At 43.4% G+C, this 20,318-nt stretch overlaps 1 protein-coding gene across 13 annotated transcripts in view; it reads left to right on the top strand.

Moving 5' to 3' along the window:
• MYCBP2 (MYC binding protein 2) overlaps positions 1-20,318 on the top strand; it is a 426,434-nt gene that overhangs the window by 59,376 nt on the left and 346,740 nt on the right. For all 13 annotated transcript variants that reach the window (XM_077812568.1, XM_077812542.1, XM_077812622.1 and 10 more), the window contains exons 5-9: positions 4,635-4,831; positions 7,048-7,290; positions 7,580-7,651; positions 9,369-9,465; positions 17,813-17,886. In XM_077812568.1, the coding sequence (XP_077668694.1) occupies positions 4,635-4,831; positions 7,048-7,290; positions 7,580-7,651; positions 9,369-9,465; positions 17,813-17,886 (683 nt within the window). The remainder of the gene's footprint in view (positions 1-4,634; positions 4,832-7,047; positions 7,291-7,579; positions 7,652-9,368; positions 9,466-17,812; positions 17,887-20,318) is intronic.

Below are 20,318 nucleotides of genomic sequence, written 5' to 3'. Positions count from 1 at the left end.
TAAATGTCCTCTTGGCCTCTACGCCCACCCAGGTTGCCCTCCCCTCTCTCAAGATACCCAAGGCCCTGTGGCAGACCCTTCCTCCATTCCTCCCACCTCAAAACGAGCCGAGAAAAAGCATTTTGTTCTCGCCAAAAGTTTAAGATACCTTTATACCCACCCTCCCCCAGCTCATTGGTCGTGTCTGTGGCCAACAAGAAGGACAAATAAGGTCCCACTTCCTCCACTCCCAAGAACAAGGAAGCCATGAAGCTTGATTTATTCGGGAGAAAAATTTATTCAACTGCCAGCCTGCAATTCCAGGTGGCAAACCATCAGGCCCTGTTGGGCAAATATAACTTTAACCTCTGGGATGGTCTCAAAAAGTTCCAGGAATCCCTCCCTCAAGGTCTGGCCCAGGAGTTTGGCACCCTGGTAGAGGAGGGTACTGTGGCGGCCAGATGCTTCCTCAGATGGAGTGGGACGCAGCGGACTCGCTGGTTAGGGAGGTCGCATCAGTGGTGGTCGTGCTGCACAGCTACTAGCTGCAAATGGTGGGCCTCTCCCAGGAGAGGCAGACCTTGATTAAAGACCTTCCCTTTGACGGAGTTGGTCTTTTCACTTAACAAATGGACTCCAGGCTGCATGGGTTGAAGGATACTAGAGCTACCCTTTGCTTGTTGGGCATGCACATGCCACAGTCAGCCAGGAAGCGCTTCCGACTGCCAAGACCTGGGCAACCCCGTCAGGCCCTACAAGAAGAAGGGATGTCAGTTTAAGCACTGGCGCCCTTCCTCCTCCCATTCACCCGCCCAGCCTGGGCTTGCCAAACATCTAGGGGGACAGAAGCGGTCATTTTGAGGGTGTGCCCGAGAGCAGCACCCCACTCAGCGAACCGGATCCTGTTCTCCTTTTCCTCAATCACCTCTCACCCCACGACCAGGCCGAACGGTAGGGAAAGTTGGACCGCTGGGTCCTGGACATAGTAGCTTGGGGCTACACCCTACAATTTTTGGCTGCCCCTTCTTTCCCCCTCCCCCCAATTCCCTGTCCCTCTTCAGGGACCCTTCTCATGAGCAACTCCTCGTTCAGGAGGTTGAGAAGCTCCTGTGCAGAACATTCCTTGGGACATGGTAGATTCTACTCTTGCTACTTCCTAATCCTGAAGGCCAGAGGGGGCCTCAACAAGGCTATCAAGAAGTTGAAGTTCTGCATGATTTCCCGGGCCTCCATTATCCCTTCCCTGGATCCAGGGGACAGGTACACCACTCTCAACTTAAAGGACTCTTATTTTCATGTCTCCATATTCCCAGGTCTCAGGAGTTTCCTGTGTTTCATAGTGGATGGGCGCCACTTCCAGTTCATGGCGCTGACCTTTGGCCTGTCCTTGACTCCCAGTGTGTTCATGAAATGCGTGGCACTGGTGGCGGCTTACCTGAAATGTCGAGGGGTCCAGATCTTCTTGTACGTTGACGACTAGCTCATCAAGGGCAGGTCTCCGGAGCAGGTGCAAAGGAACCGTGATCTGGTGCAGTCCACCTGCAGCAAACTGGACCAGTTAATAAACACAGAAAAGTCCACTTTAACGCCAGTCCAATGCATAGAGTTCATTGGAATGGTTCTTGACTCCACACGGACCAGGGATTTCCTTCTGGAAGCATGTTTTCAGGCCATGTTGGACCTGGCTCTTTACGTGGTAGATCATTCTCTCACCACGGCCCACATGTGCCTGCAACTGGTGGGCCACATGGCTGTGTGCATGTACATGGTCAGCCATACCTGACTTCATCTGAGGCCTCTGCAGGTATGGCTGGCCTTGGTCTAAATCCCCAACAGGCATGCCCTTGATCAAGTGGTCACGGTGCTGAGCCACATCCTCTTGTCCCTGGACTGGTGGCTGTATCCCAAGTTGGTGCTGCAAGGAGGTCCCTTTGCAACCCCATCCCCGTTGATCACCCTGGTCTCAGACATGTCAAATCTGGGCTGGGGAGCCCACCTGGGTGAGCTCAACACCCAGGGCTGCTGGCTACTAAATGATCTAGCCCTTCACATCAACGTCAAGGAGCTCAGAGCGGTTCGCCTGGCCTGTCAGCTTTTCTTGTCCCACCTAAGTGGCAAGGTGGTGCAGGTTCTGACGGACAATACTGCCGTAGCGTATTACATCAACAGGCAGAGTGGCGCCAGGTCTTCGGCCCTTTTGTCGGGAGGCGCTCAGCCTCTGGGAGTTCTGTGGGCAGCGTGCCATTCATCTGGTAGCTGCCCACCTGCCTGAAACCAAGTATGTCCTGGTAGATCGCCTCAGCAAGATCTTCTCATCTCGCCACGAATAGTCACTCCACGTAGAGTTGGTGTCCCTAATCTTCTGCAGGTGGGGGACTCCCCAGGTGGACATGTTCACGTCCAGGCAGAACAGAAAGTGCCATGTGTTCTGTTCTCTGCAGGGCAGGGGCAAAGGCTCCCTGTCAGACACCTTCTTGATTCCGTGGTCAGGAGTGCTGATGTGTGCCTTCCCGCCGGTGCCATTGATCCACAGGGTCTTCCTCAAGGTGAAACAAAACAAAGCGACTGTTACCTCATAGCCCCAGTGTGGCATCATCAACACTGGTTCGGCATGCTGCTGAGTCTTTTGGCAGCTGCCCTGTTGCAGCTGCCTCTTCAGCTGGATCTGATATCTCAGAACCATGGCAATTTGCTGCATCCGAACCTGGTGTCACTGCATCTGACCGCTTGGCTACTGCGTGGCTGAGTATGCACAAACGGGAGTGCTCTGCTGCTGTCCAACAGGTCCTGCTGGACAGCAGAAAACTGTCTACCAGGGCTACCTACGTGGCAAAGTGAAAGTGGTTCATGTGCTGGGCGTCGGCTCGACACATTCATGCTGAAGAGGCCCCGCTACAGGTCATCCTAGACTATTTGCTGCACCTTAAGCTCCAGGGCCTGTTGCTTTCTTCAGTCACGGTACACCTGGTGGCACTCTATCCTCTGTTTTAAGGCAGGATGGTCTTCGCCCATCCCATGATGGCGTGATTCTTGAAAGGTCTGGAGCTCTCTACCTGTATGACTGAGACCCAGTTCCCCTTAGGGACTTGAATCTGGTACTGTCAAGGCTCATATTCTCCTCCCCCCTCTCTCTCCCCTCCCCGGTCGAACCCATGGCTTCCTGCTCTCTCCTGCTTCTTTCTTGGAAGGTTTCATTCTTGGTCGCTATAACTTCAGCCCGCAGGATGTCTGAGATCGGGGCACTCATGTCAAAGCTGCCTTATACTGACTTTTATGAGGACAGGGTCCAGTTGTGTCCACACCTGGGTTTTCTGCCCAAGGTCGTCTCCCAGTTTCACACTGGTCAAAACATTTACTTACCAGTTTTCTGTCCTAAGCCTTATACCACGGACAAGGAACGCAGGCTCCATATCCCGGTTGTCAGACTGGCACTGGCCTTCTACATAGATAGAACAAGATTGTTCCGTAAGTCAATGCAGTCATTCGTTACTGTTGCAGACAGAATGAAGGGTTGCCCACTGTCTTCCCAGAGAATCTCGTCTTGGATCACGGCCTGCATCCGCTAGTGTTATGAGCTGGCGAAGGTGCCTATTATGAGTATCGTGACGGCTCACTCGACTAGAGCGCAGCAACCTTCCTGGCATAAGTGCTGAACCAAGAAATCTGTCTAGCTGCTACCTGGTCATCTGTCCACACATTTGCATCGCATTATGCACTTACCCAGCAAGCTCGAGATGACACAGCCTTTGGCAGAGTCGTGCTGCAAGACTGATCTGCGAGCCCGCCTCCGAGGATACTGCTTGTGAGTCACCTAGAATGGAATCGACGTTAGCAAGCCCTTGAAGAAGAAAAAACTTTACTTACTTTTTCGTAACTGTAATTCTCCCAGGTGTGTTGCTCATGTCCATTCCATTACTTGCCCTCCTACTCCTCTGTCAGAATTGCTGGCAAGAAGGAACTGAGAGGGGCATGGGGTCAGCAGTGCCTGACATACTGCCGCATGAGCGCGACGCTGTAGAGGGCACCACAGCTGACCCTACGGGTACTGCTAAGGCAAAAATCTCTGACTCTGCACGTGGGCGCGGACAGACCTAGAATGGAATGGACATGAGCAACATGTCTTAAGAAGAACAGTTATGAAAGGTAGGTAACCATTTTTTCCAGTCCTCTGAAAGGGAGAACTATTTGTTGGGTTGTGGGAGGCAGAGATAGCAAAGAGGTTTATATATTACTTAGTGCCAGACATATGTATGTAATTAGATTAAGCTACCTGAAGTCAGAGTTAAGTCTGTGCATTGAAGTGTCATTGTGAGGAATTAATGTGTACATAATGTGTAAATGTTATAACTGAAAAGGATTTGAACGTGACAGAGGTTTTGGTATTAAATTTGGGTGATAAGGCATGTGAGATGAAGCTTGTGTGTGTGTTGGTTTAATCAGGTAATTTTTAATTAATTTGATATGAAATGCAGATGAGTAAACAATTTTTAGTTAAATAACTTTATATAGGATAAAAACTCAGAATTTGCAGGGGCGTGATGCGTATATTGTATCTTTTTTAAATTTTAAGTTAACTGATTTTACTTCATTGGAAAACTGTTTAGTATGATTTGGTGATTTGTTATACCTATGTAATTGTTATATTTTATTCACAGAGTCTCTCTTCCAGCTTCTTCTGGAAATAACTGTTCGTAGCACTGCAGTGAATGATAGTACTGGACAATCCTTGACGGCACTTTCCTGCGCTTGCCTGTTCAGTTTGGTAGCTGCCTGGGGAGAAACAGGAAGAACACTGCAGGCAGTCTCTGCTATTCTCACCAATAATGGCAGTCATGCTTGTCAGACTATTCAGGTGTTGTACTAAACCTGTTCTACATGTAGAATTTTGGTTGGTCATATGCATGAGTTCTGGAAACATTCTAATACAGAAATTAGGGCTGTCAAGCAATTAAAAATATTAATTGCAATTAATCGTGCTATTAAAAAAATTATTCACGGGTAAGTAGAGTTTTAATCGCACTGTTAAACAATAATAGAATACCAATTAAAATTTATTATAAATATTTTTGGATGTTTTCTTTGTTTTCAAATATATTGATTTCAATTACAACACAGAATACAAAGTGTACAGTGCTCACTTTATATTTATTTTTGTTTGCAAGTATTTGCACTGTAAAAAAAAATAGTATTTTTCAGTTCACCTAATACAAGTACTGTAGTGCAATCTCTTTATTCAGAAAGTTGACCTTACAAATGTAGAATTATGTAAAAATAAAACTGCATTCAAAAATAAAACGATGTAAAATTTTAGAGCCCACAAGTCCATTCAGTCTTACTTCTTGTTCAGCCAAACGCTCAAACAAACAAGTTTGTTTACATGTGCAGGAGAAAATGTTGCCAGCTTCTTGTTTACAGTGTCACCTGAGAGTGAGAACCGATATTTGCATAGCACTGTTGTAGCTGGCATCGCAAGATATTTACATGCCAGATGTGCTGAAGATTCGTATGTCCCTTCATGCTTCAACCACCATTCTAGAGGACATGCGTCCATTCTGACAACGGGTTCTGCTCTATGAAAATCCAAAGCAGTGCAGACCAACACATGTTGATTTTTATTATCTGAGTCAGATGCAACCAGCAGGTTGATTTTCTTTTTTGGTGGTTCAGGTTTTGTAGTTTCTGCATCGGAGTGTTGTCCTTTTAAGACTTCTGAAAGCATGCTCCACACTGCGTCCCTCTCAGATTTTGGAAGGCACTTCAGGTTCTTAAACCTTATGTCAAGTGCTGTAGCTATCTTTAGAAATGTCACATTGGTACCTTCTTTGTTTTGTGAAATGTGCAGTGAAAGTGTTCTTAAAATGAACAACATGTGCTGGGGCATCATCCGAGACTGCTATAACATGAAATATATGGCAGAATTAGGGTAAAACAGAGCAGGGGACATACAATTCTCCCCCAAGGAGTTCAGTCTCAAATTTAATTAACGCATTATTTTTTTAACAAGCGTCATCAGCATGGAAGCATGTCCTCTGGAATGGTGGCCGAAGCATGAAGGGGCACACGAATGTTTAGCATATCTGGCATGTAAATACCTTGCAGTGCCGTCTACAAAAGTACCCTGCAAATGCCTGTTCTCACTTCCTGGTGACACTGTAAATAAGGAGAGGGCAGCTTTATCTCCTATAAATGTAAACAAAGTTGTTTGTCTTAGTGATTGGCTGAACAAGAAGTAGGAGGGAGTGGACTTGTAGGCTCTGAAGTTTTACATTGTTTTGTTTTTGAGGGAAGTTATGTAACAAAAAAAAAATTTACAATTTTTAAGTTGCATTTTCATGACAGGTTGCACTACAGTACTTGTATGAGGTGAATTGAGAAATACTATCTTTTGTTTATAATTTTTACAGTGAAAATATTTGTAATGTACACTTCGATTTCAATTACAACACAGATTACAATATATATGAAAATGCAGAAAAACATCCAAAATGTTTAATAAATTTCAATTGGCATTCTGTTTAACAGTGCAATTAAAACTGCTATTAATCGCGAATAATTTTTTTGAGTTAATTGCATGAGTTAACTTTGATTAATTGATAGCCCCAACAGAAATACATTCAAATTTACTGGCTTCATTCACTCTTGAAATCAGTTTTGAGATAGAGAAGAGGAGATCCATTTTGGATTGCCATGCATATTATGGAATGAATCAGTTGGAGTTTGTAGGAAGTAAATCTTACCTCTTTTCATGTAATTCTCATTAGTAAGAATGAAAGCATAAATTAAGGCTTACATTTTAGTAAAACAGCTTTTTCAGAGATGCAGTGTAGTTGTAGGTGTGTTGGTCCAAGGATATTAGGGAGGGAAGGTAGGTGAGGTAATATCTCTTATTGGACCAACTTGTGTCTCTCACCAACTGAAGTTGTTACAATAAAATATATTACCTCACCCACATCGTGTCTCTAACTTTTTCAGAGCCGGGATTAGTGACTAAAGCTTTATTTTCACCTCTGTATGTTGCTTAAGTTGTAATGTTTTGTACCATCTCTTCGGGTTTTCTTTACCATTTAGGTGCCAACTATTTTAAACTCTCTTCAGCGGAGTGTTCAGGCAGTTCTGGTGGGCAAAATCCAAATCCAGGACTGGTTCAGTAATGGGATAAAGAAAGCAGCCCTGATGCACAAATGGCCATTGAAAGAAATTTCTGTAGATGAAGATGATCATTGTCTACTTCAGAATGATGGTTTCTTCCTGTACCTTTTATGCAAAGATGGACTTTACAAAATCGGCTCTGGCTACAGTGGGACAGTGAGGGTAATGTGACTCCTGAAAACTCATGATATCAGTTGTAAAAATTTTAATTTAAATGACATTTTATGATGTCTTGCTTGACTTTTAGATTGTCTTGTAACTTAGTAATACTGATAATTATTTTTTAAATATATTGATTTTAAAATTCTTGTAGTGTTTGTTCACCAGCTTCTCATTTCTTGTTCTGTTCATTTCTCATTGCTGTAGAAGATAATGTTTCTAGATGATAAAAGATTAACTATAAAACTGTCATTCTAACAATTGTCAAACTAACTTTTTTGTTACCTTACAGGGTCATATATACAATTCTACATCCCGCATCAAAAACAGAAAAGAAAAAAAGTCTTGGTTAGGGTATGCTCAGGTAGGAGAATACATAAAACAAAAAACATAAAAGAATTAACTTAATATTTAATTCAAATGTAGCACAGTTTAGGACAGCTTTATACAAGTATTACATCATTCCTTTCTATCTGGCTGTAAAATAATAAAGCCAGTCCAGTGCAGTTAAAAATTCTGTTGTGGATAGGGGAGGGACCTCTTTTTGTTTTTCTTTTTTTTTTTTTTTATGCTGGCAGACTAAAAAAGGGATAATGCAGTATCTGCTGTAGCCAGACTATATTGCAATATTATCTCTAAAATTTGAAGATCTTGCACTATTTTGTTTCTGAATTCTGTAATAAGACGTAATAAATTTTGTATTTCCCTTTTAGGCAATCAAGCCAACAAGTATTAAAAATATGACTTTGTGGTTATAAAGCAGTACAACACTGTTTTAGACTATTGTATTGGAAAGCTCAATTACTGTTTCTAACATAACCATGAATGGCATGTTTAGTTACCAGTAGGTTTTCTTTCAGTACTGTTTTACTACTTTCTTTATTTTTGAGCTATTTTCTTAGCAAGATTTATTACATCTTAAATCATTTTGCGCTCAAATAATCCAGTGCTTTTTGAGCATCATTTAATCGCTTTGTGAAACTGCTGACTTACTCAGTCTTTTATCTTTGAAATTAAATACTTCTTTTGAAAATATATACTATAGTGTTCCATTTGTTCCATTTGTACAGTACATCATTTTTTGTTTAACATTTTAACAAATATATTATCAAAATATGTATTAACACAAAATATCAATGCAGGAATATGTGTTCCATCTGTAGCATTTTTCTGTCTATTGCCGAGTAATGTGGTCCACACAATCTCACTATTTCTAAATTACTTTTTCATAGACACTCTTGTCTATATTTGATATTTGTACTACTCAAACCTCCCTGATTGGCATCTGAAGAAACTTGTGATTCAGCCTGGGAGAGTACATATGTTTACAGGATGGTCCATGGGCACTCCGCAGGAGTATTCTATACTTGGGTTACTGCTATGTACAGGGCTTCTCCAGGAGGTGAAGAGATGCTGTTCTTGGGGAAGCCATGGAGGATGAAATCTGTAGTTCTGAAGCATGTCCCTCATGCAGCCTGCAAAGGTTGAAGGGAGAGGAGGAATGTTACAGCAAACTATTGGGTGTAACTATGTGTGTTGGGGTTGATGTTATCAGAATTGCTGTGTCTTTTGGAGATATCTTCACTGTAGTGCTTGGGGACAAAAGAAATACACTGGATCTTGTTTTCTGTAAAGCTATTTTTACTTAGTAGGTGACACTGGTATAAATAGGAATACATAACAGTAAACAACACTCAAAAATTCCATTAACCTTTTAATACATTGATCTACATTCATGTCTCTAATACACAGATTCGAACAGTTGCTATTGTAATTGCATCTTATTCCTATGAAGAGAATCCTGGAGAGGGAGCAAGTGGCTTCCAGAGCAGTGTATAAGCACAATGTCACCATTCTGGTGCACAAGGAAGTAGGAATTCCAGAGTGCATTCAACTTTCATTTTGTATTAGAATTAGCATAGAGAATAAGGTGTGGACCTGAAGATGAGAAAAATCTGATTTTGAAAACAAATAGCTAATGGGGAAAAAAGTAAATGATTATCAGTTTGACAATATCCCTTTAAAAGTGTTTATGAAGATTATACTTTCATTCTAATGTCTTTTTCTTTTTCATTTACCAGAGTTATTTGTTGTATAGAGATGTGAACAATCACAGTATGACAGCCATAAGAATAAATCCTGAAACCTTGGAACAAGATGGTACAGTTGCTTTGCCAGGTAGGAAATTCTAGACGTTACCAAGAGTGGTGGGAATACTTAAGGGACACCATACCCTGAAGATCAACAGATAGGGGCTCTGCTAGAGAAGTAATTCATAGATTTTAGGGTCAGAAAGAAGTGTTGTCACCAAGTCTGACCTCTAGATAACTTTGGCCACAATATTTCACCCAGACATTCCTACATCTATTCCACAGCTTGGTGAAATTAGAGCATAACTCTTAAGGCTGTGTACAAACTACAGCTTACGTTGGTATAAGTATTGTTGCTCAGAGGTCTGAATAATCCACTCCCCTGAATGATGTAAGTTACACCGACCTAACTGCCAATGTTAGGGCTTTAAACTAGGTTCACCGGGGGAAGGAGACCAAAGCCCTGAGGTAAGTGGGAAAGAGGGATACCGGGAGGAAGCACAGGCAGAAATGTCTGTGAGGGGAGGGCTCCTGCCTCATACTGGGAATGAGGGGCGATCAACAGGTTATCTCAAGTGCTTATATACAAATGCACAAAGCCTTGGAAACAAGCAGGGAGAACTGGAGGTCCTGGTAATGTCAAGGAACTATGATGTGATTGGAATCACAGAGACTTGGTGGGATAACTCACATGACTGGAGTACTGTCATGGATGGTTATAAACTGTTCAGGAAGGACAGGCAGGGCAGAAAAGGTGGGGGAGTAGCACTGTATGTAAGGGAGCAGTATGACTGCTCAGAGCTCCGGTACGAAACTGTAGAAAAACCTGAGTGTCTCTGGATTAAGTTTAGAAGTGTGTGCAACAAGAGTGATGTAGTGGTGGGAGTCTGCTATAGACCACCGGACCAGGGGGATGAGGTAGATGAGGCTTTCTTCTGGCAGCTCACGGAAGCTACTAGATCGCATGCCCTGATTCTCATGGGTGACTTTAATTTTCCTGATATCTGCTGGGAGAGCAATACTGCGGTGCATAGACAATCCAGGAAGTTTTTGGAAAGCGTAGGGGACAATTTCCTGGTGCAAGTGCTAGAGGAGCCAACTAGGGGGGGCGCTTTTCTTGACCTGCTGCTCACAAACCGGGTAGAATTAGTGGGGGAAGCAAAAGTGGATGGGAATCTGGGAGGCAGTGACCATGAGTTGGTTGAGTTCAGGATCCTGACGCAGGGAAGAAAGGTAAGCAGCAGGATACGGACCCTGGACTTCAGGAAAGCAGACTTCGACTCCCTCAGGGAACGGATGGCCAGGATCCCCTGGGGGACTAACTTGAAGGGGAAAGGAGTCCAGGAGAGCTGGCTGTATTTCAAGGAATCCCTGTTGAGGTTACAGGGACAAACCATCCCGATGAGTCGAAAGAATAGTAAATATGGCAGGCGACCGGCTTGGCTTAACGGTGAAATCCTAGCGGATCTTAAACATAAAAAAGAAGCTTACAAGAAGTGGAAGGTTGGACATATTACCAGGGAAGAGTATAAAAATATTGCTCGGGCATGTAGGAATGAAATCAGGAGGGCCAAATCGCACCTGGAGCTGCAGCTAGCGAGAGATGTCAAGAGTAACAAGAAGGGTTTCTTCAGGTATGTTGGCAACAAGAAGAAAGCCAAGGAAAGTGTGGGCCCCTTACTGAATGAGGGAGGCAACCTAGTGACAGAGGATGTGGAAAAAGCTAATGTACTCAATGCTTTTTTTGCCTCTGTTTTCACTAACAAGGTCAGCTCCCAGACTGCTACGCTGGGCATCACAAAATGGGGAAGAGATGGCCAGCCCTCTGTGGAGATAGAGGTGGTTAGGGACTATTTAGAAAAGCTGGACGTGCACAAGTCCATGGGGCCGGACGAGTTGCATCCGAGAGTGCTGAAGGAATTGGCGGCTGTGATTGCAGAGCCATTGGCCATTATCTTTGAAAACTCGTGGCGAACCGGGGAAGTCCCGGATGACTGGAAAAAGGCTAATGTAGTGCCAATCTTTAAAAAAGGGAAGAAGGAGGATCCTGGGAACTACAGGCCAGTCAGCCTCACCTCAGTCCCTGGAAAAATCATGGAGCAGGTCCTCAAAGAATCAATCTTGAAGTACTTGCATGAGAGGAAAGTGATCAGGAACAGCCAGCATGGATTCACCAAGGGAAGGTCATGCCTGACTAATCTAATCGCCTTTTATCATGAGATTACTGGTTCTGTGGATGAAGGGAAAGCAGTGGATGTATTGTTTCTTGACTTTAGCAAAGCTTTTGACACGGTCTCCCACAGTATTCTTGTCAGCAAGTTAAAGGAAGTATGGGCTGGATGAATGCACTATAGGGTGGGTAGAAAGCTGGCTAGATTGTCGGGCTCAACGGGTAGTGATCAATGGCTCCATGTCTAGTTGGCAGCTGGTGTCAAGTGGAGTGCCCCAAGGGTCGGTCCTGGGGCCGGTTTTGTTCAATATCTTCATAAATGATCTGGAGGATGGTGTGGATTGCACTCTCAGCAAATTTGCGGACGATACTAAACTGGGAGGAGTGGTAGATACGCTGGAGGGGAGGGATAGGATACAGAAGGACCTAGACAAATTGGAGGATTGGGCCAAAAGAAATCTGATGAGGTTCAATAAGGATAAGTGCAGGGTCCTGCACTTAGGACGGAAGAATCCAATGCACCGCTACAGACTAGGGACCGAATGGCTAGGCAGCAGTTCTGCGGAAAAGGACCTAGGGGTGACAGTGGATGAGAAGCTGGATATGAGTCAGCAGTGTGCCCTTGTTGCCAAGAAGGCCAATGGCATTTTGGGATGTATACATAGGGGCATAGCGAGCAGATCGAGGGACGTGATCGTCCCCCTCTATTCAACATTGGTGAGGCCTCATCTGGAGTACTGTGTCCAGTTTTGGGCCCCACACTACAAGAAGGATGTGGAAAAATTGGAGAGAGTACAGCAAAGGGCAACAAAAATGATTAGGGGTCTGGAACACATGACTTATGAGGAGAGGCTGAGGGAGCTGGGATTGTTTAGCCTGCAGAAGAGAAGAATGAGGGGGGATTTGATAGCTGCTTTCAACTACCTGAAAGGGGGTTCCAAAGAGGATGGCTCTAGACTGTTCTCAATGGTAGCAGATGACAGAACGAGGAGTAATGGCCTCAAGTTGCAGTGGGGGAGGTTTAGATTGGATATTAGGAAAAACTTTTTCACTAAGAGGGTGGTGAAACACTGGAATGCGTTGCCTAGGGAGGTGGTGGAATCTCCTTCCTTGGAAGTTTTTAAGGTCAGGCTTGACAAAGCCCTGGCTGGGATGATTTAACTGGGAATTGGTCCTGCTTCGAGCAGGGGGTTGGACTAGATGACCTTCAGGGGTCCCTTCCAACCCTGATATTCTATGATTCTATGATTCTATGATTCTAATGTGGACAGTGCAATGTCCATGGGATAGGCTCTCTCGCTGACATAGTTGCTGCCACTTGTGGGGGCTGGAGTAATTAAGTTGATGGTAGAGCTCTCTCCTGTCTGCTTAGAGTGTCTGCAATAGCAGTACTACAGCAGCACGATTGCACCAGTGTAAGCTCTTTAGTATTGCCATAGCCTCAGAAACACATCCAGTCTTGACATAAAGACTCCAAGTGGTGTAGAATATACACATCCTTTGATAATGTCTCCCAGCGTTTGTTTACCCTCACTGTTAAACATTTGTATTTATTTCCAGGTTGAACTTAAGTAAGTGGACTTTATTATGCCTTCATCTGCTAGATTAAAAAGCCCTCTAGTATCCAATATCTTTTCCCTGACTAAACACTTACAGACTGTGATTATATTTTCTTTTAATTTTCTCCTCTGAGCTTGAGCTCCTTTAGCTTCTTTCTGTAAAGCTTTTTCACTATACCATAAGTATTTCTTGTAGGTGAAAATATGTACCAGAGCCAAAGGAGACTATTGAAAACCGAATGCCACTAAACTCCCGAATATGCAAATCTGGGATAGTGGTTTTCAACCTTTTTAATTTCTGGACCCCTAAAAAATTTCAAATGGAGGTGTGGACCCCTTTGGAAATCTTAGGTATAGTCTGCGGACCCTAGGTTGAAATCCACTATTCTATCGTTCAACAATCTTTCGCAGACCCTTAGTATAGTGTTAGATTTAGTGTTAGTTGTAGTTTAAGTATTTCCCTAGTGATGTCCTCACCAGGTTTTAAACATTGTCTGTCATGTTGGGGAGTGATTCCCCAACAACGATTGCTACACATGGTGCTTGCTGTGCCTAGGCAAAGCCAATGGTGAGGAGCAGCGTTTGATTTACAAAACGTTGACAAAATGGATTCAAGTGGCGAGGGATCTTTGTCTGAAGCTGCACTTGCTCGAACAGGCCATGAGGCCTACATTAGCACCGAGGCCCTTGTCATCCTGCGGTTCTGAGTGCTGCCACTTTGCATCCTGGAGCTGGTGCCTCTCCAACGAGGTGGATTAGTCGCTGAGGAAAAGGTCACATAAGACCGACTGAGGCCATTTCATTCCCTTGGGGACTCGTCTTCCTCTGCCAGAAGAAGTGTGGATATGCTGGTGTGTGGGATGAGGCAGGTTCCATCAACTGCTCTGGTACTACAGAAGGAGGCCAGAGATTCTGTGCCATTGACTCCAGTTCTAGCCCTGAGGTGTCCGTTTGAGTGATGCTGGCACCAGCTGTTTCTGTGCTGGTGGCGTGTTAGGCAGAGATTTGCTATTGCCCATCTGTCTAGACTTCGCCCTTGAACCAGGACTTTGACAGGTCTGTGTGCTTTATAGCCCTGTTAGCTGGCTGGGTAGCTGAAACTTTGGGTCGGTTGGCACTTTACCCCGATGTTTCCCTTTTACAGTCAGTAGAAGTAGGGTAGGTTCTGGGCTTGGCGCAAGGGACCTCCTTCACATTGGGAGCATCTTCAGCAACCCTGTGACTGGTGCTGCTGATGTTACTGTAGTGGCACTCACTACCATCCGCTTTGGCACTGTCAGTTACCTTGGTACTGCTACCAACTTCATTGTCAACACCACTTCTGGCACCGGAAATGGTGGAGATGTAGTTGGTGCCACTGGTACTGTTTCTACCATTAGCACCAGCTCCCTCTTTATTCTGGGCTATGGTTGAGTTGGACTGTTCACACTGTTAGGGCTGGCTCCACTTTTATTCCTCTGAAGCCTTGGAAGCTTCGGCTTCGCAGTCAGGATCTTCCTCCTTTCTTTCTCCATCGCTTGAGCCACATCGGGGGCCATTCATGGAACACTATGGATACCAGGACTAGTGCTTGTCTCAGGGTTGGGATGGGGACCTTGGGCCTGGCACCTACTGGCCACCAATGCCCATAGGAGGAGGCAGTCTGGTCTGTTGTTCATCCAGTCTACACACCCTCCCCTGGCACCTCCCAAGTGTCCATATTGAATGCTTGGTTCAGAGAAGTGTTCCAGTTAGCTGTTGTGCTTCCACAATGCTTGGGGCTCTGTCGTCACTGACAGCAGGGTCCTAAGCACCAGCAGACTGCTATGCCATCTAGTTCCTGTCTATCCCTCTCCACCCATCTTTCATGGACCCTCTCACAAGATACTGCTTGTCAAGCAGGTTTGCTCTCTGCTGGCTTTGAGAGCGGTGGAGGAGGTTCTTTTGGGACACTGAGGTCATGGCGTCTATTTCCAGTACTTTGTGGTTCCCAAATGCAAGGGAGGAGGGGTTAGACCCATACTCGATCTTCGCTGCCTCAACAAATGTATCATATCTGAGATTCTGAAGACTCATTCTATCAACTGTCCTCCCCGTGTTGTCTCCGAATGACTGGTTTGCTGTCCAGGACTTTCGGGATGCCTTCTTTCAGGCCATAGAAAATTCCTTCGATTTTTATTGTAGTAGAGCTCCATTTTCAGTATATGGTGCTTCCATTTGGCCTATCTTCTGCCCCTTCTACCAAATGCATGGTTGTCATGACAGCATATCTTAGGAAGAAAAGAATCCATATCTGTACGATTGGTTACTGTGGGGTAGGTCCAGAAAGGAAGCTTTCTCATGTCGCCACTATGCTGTGCTTGCTCGACCTTCTGGGTCTCATCCTAAACATCAGGAAATCAACTTTGGTTCCCACTCAGATAATCAAGTTCATTGGGGCCGGAATAGACTCTGAGTTTGAGAGCATTTCTGCCAACCGACTGACCGTTTTCTGTTGATTCATCACCTTTGAATCAGTCTGCAGTCTCAGCCTTCCCATACAGTTCAGCTGTGCTCCTGGGTTGCATGTCTGCTTGCATGCAGGTGGTCTAGCTTGCAAGATTGTGTTCACCCTGTCCAAATGTGGCTCAGGATGGTTTATCATCTGACTCTTCACCCCTGGACGGGTTGGCCTGCCTTCCTCAACTGGTCCTGGACTCCTTGCAGTGGTGGACGCTTCCAGAGAATATTTGCCAGGGTGTTCCCTTTGTCTGGCCCTTATCAACCAGGTCTGTTGTCACCAACGCCCCCCTGATGGGTCAGGGACCTGAGGTCACTGCAAGTTCAAGATCTGTGGTTGAGCAAGAGTCCTCTCTGCATATCAACATGCTGGAGCTTCAGGCCATCTACAATGCATGGCACACTTTACTGGACTGTATCAGGGTCTCAGTGGTTCACATACTTACCGACAATTTCACCGCAGTGTATGTGAACAAGGAACAGGGAGCATACTCCTAGATGCTTTGCCAAGAGGCAGTCATGTTGTGATAGTTCTGCATTGAGGAGAACATTAGCCAATCATTTGTCTAAGGTCCAGAATCATCTCTCAGAGCACCTCAGCAGGAATTTTTCCCTGAGTCAGAAAGTGGTCTCTGAAGACTAGTGTTCTCTGGGTCATCTTTGTAGCTTTGGGCATCCCAACAATTGATCTGTTTGCTATGAGGGACAACAGGAAATGTCATCTCTTCTGCTCTTGAAGGGTGCTCTGTTCAGGCTCCCTGTCCAATGCTTTCCATCTCAGCTGGCAGTCAGCTCTCCTCTACGCTTTTGACCCGATCCTGATCATCCCACAGGTCATCCTCAAGCTGAAGGTGGGTTGAGACAAGTTTTTTCTCACTGCCCTGTTGTGGCTGAGGAGTGCTGGTTCCCTGACCTTCTTGCGCTATCAGTTCAGCTGTCCATACCACTTCCTCTCCATCCCGACCTAGTTACTAAGTATTATGGCCATACGTTGGATCTCATCCTCAGCTCCCTGCAACTGACGGCGTGGCTACTTCATCGCTAAATGAGAAGGAAGAGCGGTGGTTGGTAGCTGTTTAGCAGGTCCTACCCAACAATAGAAAACCCTCTACCAAAATGGCCTATTCAGCGAAATGGAAGCAATTTTCAGTGTGGTCATTGGCCCTTGGAGTTCAGCTGACGTGGTTTCTATCCAGAACATCTTGGAGTACTTGCTGCAGTTAGTTGTTGGGACTGGCATTTGGCTCACTGACAGTGGATTGCACAGTGATATACGCGTTTCTACTCCCATTCAGGGAAGATCAGTCTTCTCTAATACCATGGTAGGAAGATTCTTAAAAGGGCTTCTTCATCTCCATCCTCCTGTCCGAGAGCCAGTTCCTCTGTGGGACCCTACCATGGTCCTAGTAGCTTTAATCGGACCTCTGTTAGATCCCCTGGAATCCTGTCCCTTTCTGGTTTTGTGTCAGAAAACTGCATACCTGATAGTGTTAACATCCACAAGGAGTTTGTGTGAGTTGCAGGCTCTGATGGCAGAGCCTCCTTACACACAATTCTCCAAGGACAAGGTGACTTTACAATCACAGCCTGAGGGAAACACTTGACATAAAAAATTTCAGATCAGATGGGTAAAGACTGACCAAGATATAAACAACTAAAAGCAGGGTATTACAATGGGAAGTGTCAGGCAACCTTAATAATGATTGTGCTACCAATACTGAATAAAAAAGAACTAGCTCATTGGGTGGCCTTCTCCTTAAAGCTACTGGCTCCAATAAAATGTTTTTACTTAAAATTGCAAGTTTATATCACTAACAGACATCTTGTTAGATTTTAAGCTTGTTTTTAGTAGTCTGGGTTACCCATCACATATGTACTGCTATTATGCTAAGCATTTAGTATTGTGGAAACCCCCTTTGCTCCAGATGCTGTATGGTTTTAATAATTATAAAAGAAGATAGATGGTAAACATTGCATTTTTTTGGAAGTTTTGGTGCATATTCATTATTAAAACATGAAAAGAAAATTTTTTGGAAAGAAAAATCCTAGTAAAGAAGAACATGTGAAAACTCTAGTTTGCGTTCTGCAAAAATGGACTTTTAAATTTGGTTGCTTTTTGGGCAACCTCCTTTAACACCAGTGATAGTGCTTTGGCAAAGATACGGAGTAGAATGTCTTTAATTGAGGTGAATTAATGCAGAATACTTCATTTTTTCCTTCCTACACAGATTGCAACACTGAAGGGCAGAATATCCTGTTCACTGATGGAGAGTACATTAATCAGATAGCAGCTTCTAGAGATGTAAGTATTCAATGTATAGGGTAGACATTTTGTTTTTTTCCTCAGCCAACACAGATGTCACTGTACTAAGTGGTTGTCTTTCAGATAAAAAGCCGGACTCCTTTTGGCTAGTGTAGATAAAGGCAAAAACGCGTAGCTAGAAAAAATGAAAAATTGCTAGGCATCTGTCAAGAGCTTAGATTCATACTATTTCATCTTCAATTGTGGCAAAATATCCTTTTCAGACATATATTTTACAATCAGTTTGGTAGCTCTGCTTCTGTATATGAGATTTTGTGGGCTGAAAAGTTTTTTGTTTATTTTAATGTGGCTGGCTGGACTTCCTTGCCATTAGGTCATGCTGTATATGAGTATATTTTCAAGGTAATTTGCGTTATGCTTTTCAGTAAAGCCTGTTCTGTTTCAAAAGAACACTGAGGTTAAAAGGGGCATACTTTTAACGATTGTGCCATTTGGAGTTTCTTCACTTTATAATGATTTCTGCATTTCTTTTTAAAATAGGTTTCCTTCAGATAAGGTAGTAAAAAATTGTACACTTACTGTGATGGATTGAATTCTAGTGTGACATTTGGGAATGGTATCAGGTTTCATGTTCTGTTGTTGAATAAATGATGGATAATTTTTAATTTCATTAGAGGCAGCATTGTCTTGGCAGGAGAAGGGGGAAACAATCTAATAGCAAAACCATGATTGGCTGCTCATCCTATAGTAAAATTAAGCACTATAAGCAAACATTTGGTTTTTAAAGCCCCCTACACAAATTCATTGGGTGAGATCTTTCAGCAGGGATTGCTATTAATATGGCAAGTTTATGGAAAGGGTTTATCTTGTGAAAAATGAGTTAAGCAATGAGTTAAGTGATCTAGGTGTTCTCTTTCTGACTCTGCCATGGATTTCCTGTGTAACTGTCGCAGTTCATTTAACCTTTGCTTCAGTTTCCCATCTGTAAAACGCTGTCCTTATACTTCCTTTCTTTGAAGAGGTGTTGAGGTATAACCCACTTATGTTTGTTTGTAAAGTGGTTGTCTGCAAGCCATTAAGTACAAAGTATTATATTACTACTGGGAATATCTACCTTCATGGATAATCCTTTAAAAATAGTTATCTACCCTTATGGATTTTCTATCCAGTTGATTCATTTTTAAAAAGGCATTTTGCATTGCTATACTTTGTAAAACTATATGTAAAACCATTCTTCTCCACACACTTGGCATACTACATTTGAGCCAAGTGTGTGGAGAAGAATGGTTTTACACATACATTTGGGCATACCTACAGATACACATCCTCAAATGTGAATTTCATTTTTGGTGGTTTTTTTATACTGTAGGAACGGAATGTGGGATTGGTTTCAGATCCTCCTTTCATTCATGTAACTGAAAATCAACTTCAGTACACAAGTATCAAACTTCCTTTATGAAATGTGCTTGGAATAGAAACACATTTTCTAGGTGTAAAACTCTAATCTGTAGTCAGCGTTCAATCCAAACTTCCCTAAAGTAAAAAGCTGTTAATATGTGATTTAGTGGTCTTGTTTCAGTTCATTATAAAGAATCTGGAGATGTGAAGTCTGGACCTAGATATAGAGCTGAAGTTCCTCAAAATTTGGGGAAGTTTGTCTGTGGGATTCTATTTCAGATCTATTACAAAAAGTAATTTTCTCTCTGATACTCACACCTTCTTATCAACTGTTAAGAATAGGCCACTTCCACCTTGATTGAATTGGCCTCGTTAGGACTGACCCCCCCCCCATTAGTAAGGCAACTCCCATCTTTTCATGTGCTGTAATATATATACTGCTTACTGTATTTTTTACTCCATGCATCTGATGAAGTGGGTTTTAGGGCAAGAAAGCTTATGCCCAAATAAATTTGTTAGTCTCTAAGGTGCCACAAGGACTCCTGATTGTTTTTGCTGATACAGAATAACACGGTTACCACTCTGAAATCTGTATTTCAGATCTGTTTTGTGTATTTATGTGGTGGGGTGTGTTTGTTTTTTTTTGTTTTTGTTTTTTTTGCTATGCCAAGTTCTTGATGATAGTGTTCATGTGGAATAGTTCGTACCATATTTAAATTTTGTGTGTGATCTTTTCCAAATGGCAACTGAGAAAACTCATCTAATATTCTACTTTATCATTATTTTTTAAAACACCTTCTAATTTTCAAGATTTTGGAATTTTTTTTTTAAAACGTTACTTTTTTGTAATTTCCAGCAGTAAAAATGGAAGAATGGATTGAACTTCACATTGCACAGATTGACCTGACTTTTTTGAATACACTGCTGAATTTTTTTAGCAGCTGAAAATTAGAGTATATAGCTTGTTGAATACTTGTCTTCTTTAACATCTACGTTCTTTTAATCTCTGATGTCAGTCCTCTGATTCTTATCTAACGTTTCTCTTTCCTTCTATGCTATTTTGCTGTTAAGAA

Source organism: Eretmochelys imbricata, chromosome 1 (genome assembly GCF_965152235.1).
Source record: "Eretmochelys imbricata isolate rEreImb1 chromosome 1, rEreImb1.hap1, whole genome shotgun sequence".
Classification (NCBI taxonomy): domain Eukaryota; kingdom Metazoa; phylum Chordata; order Testudines; family Cheloniidae; genus Eretmochelys; species Eretmochelys imbricata.
The sequence above is the reverse complement of the archived record's forward strand: the minus strand, read 5'-3'. Positions and strand labels throughout refer to the sequence as shown.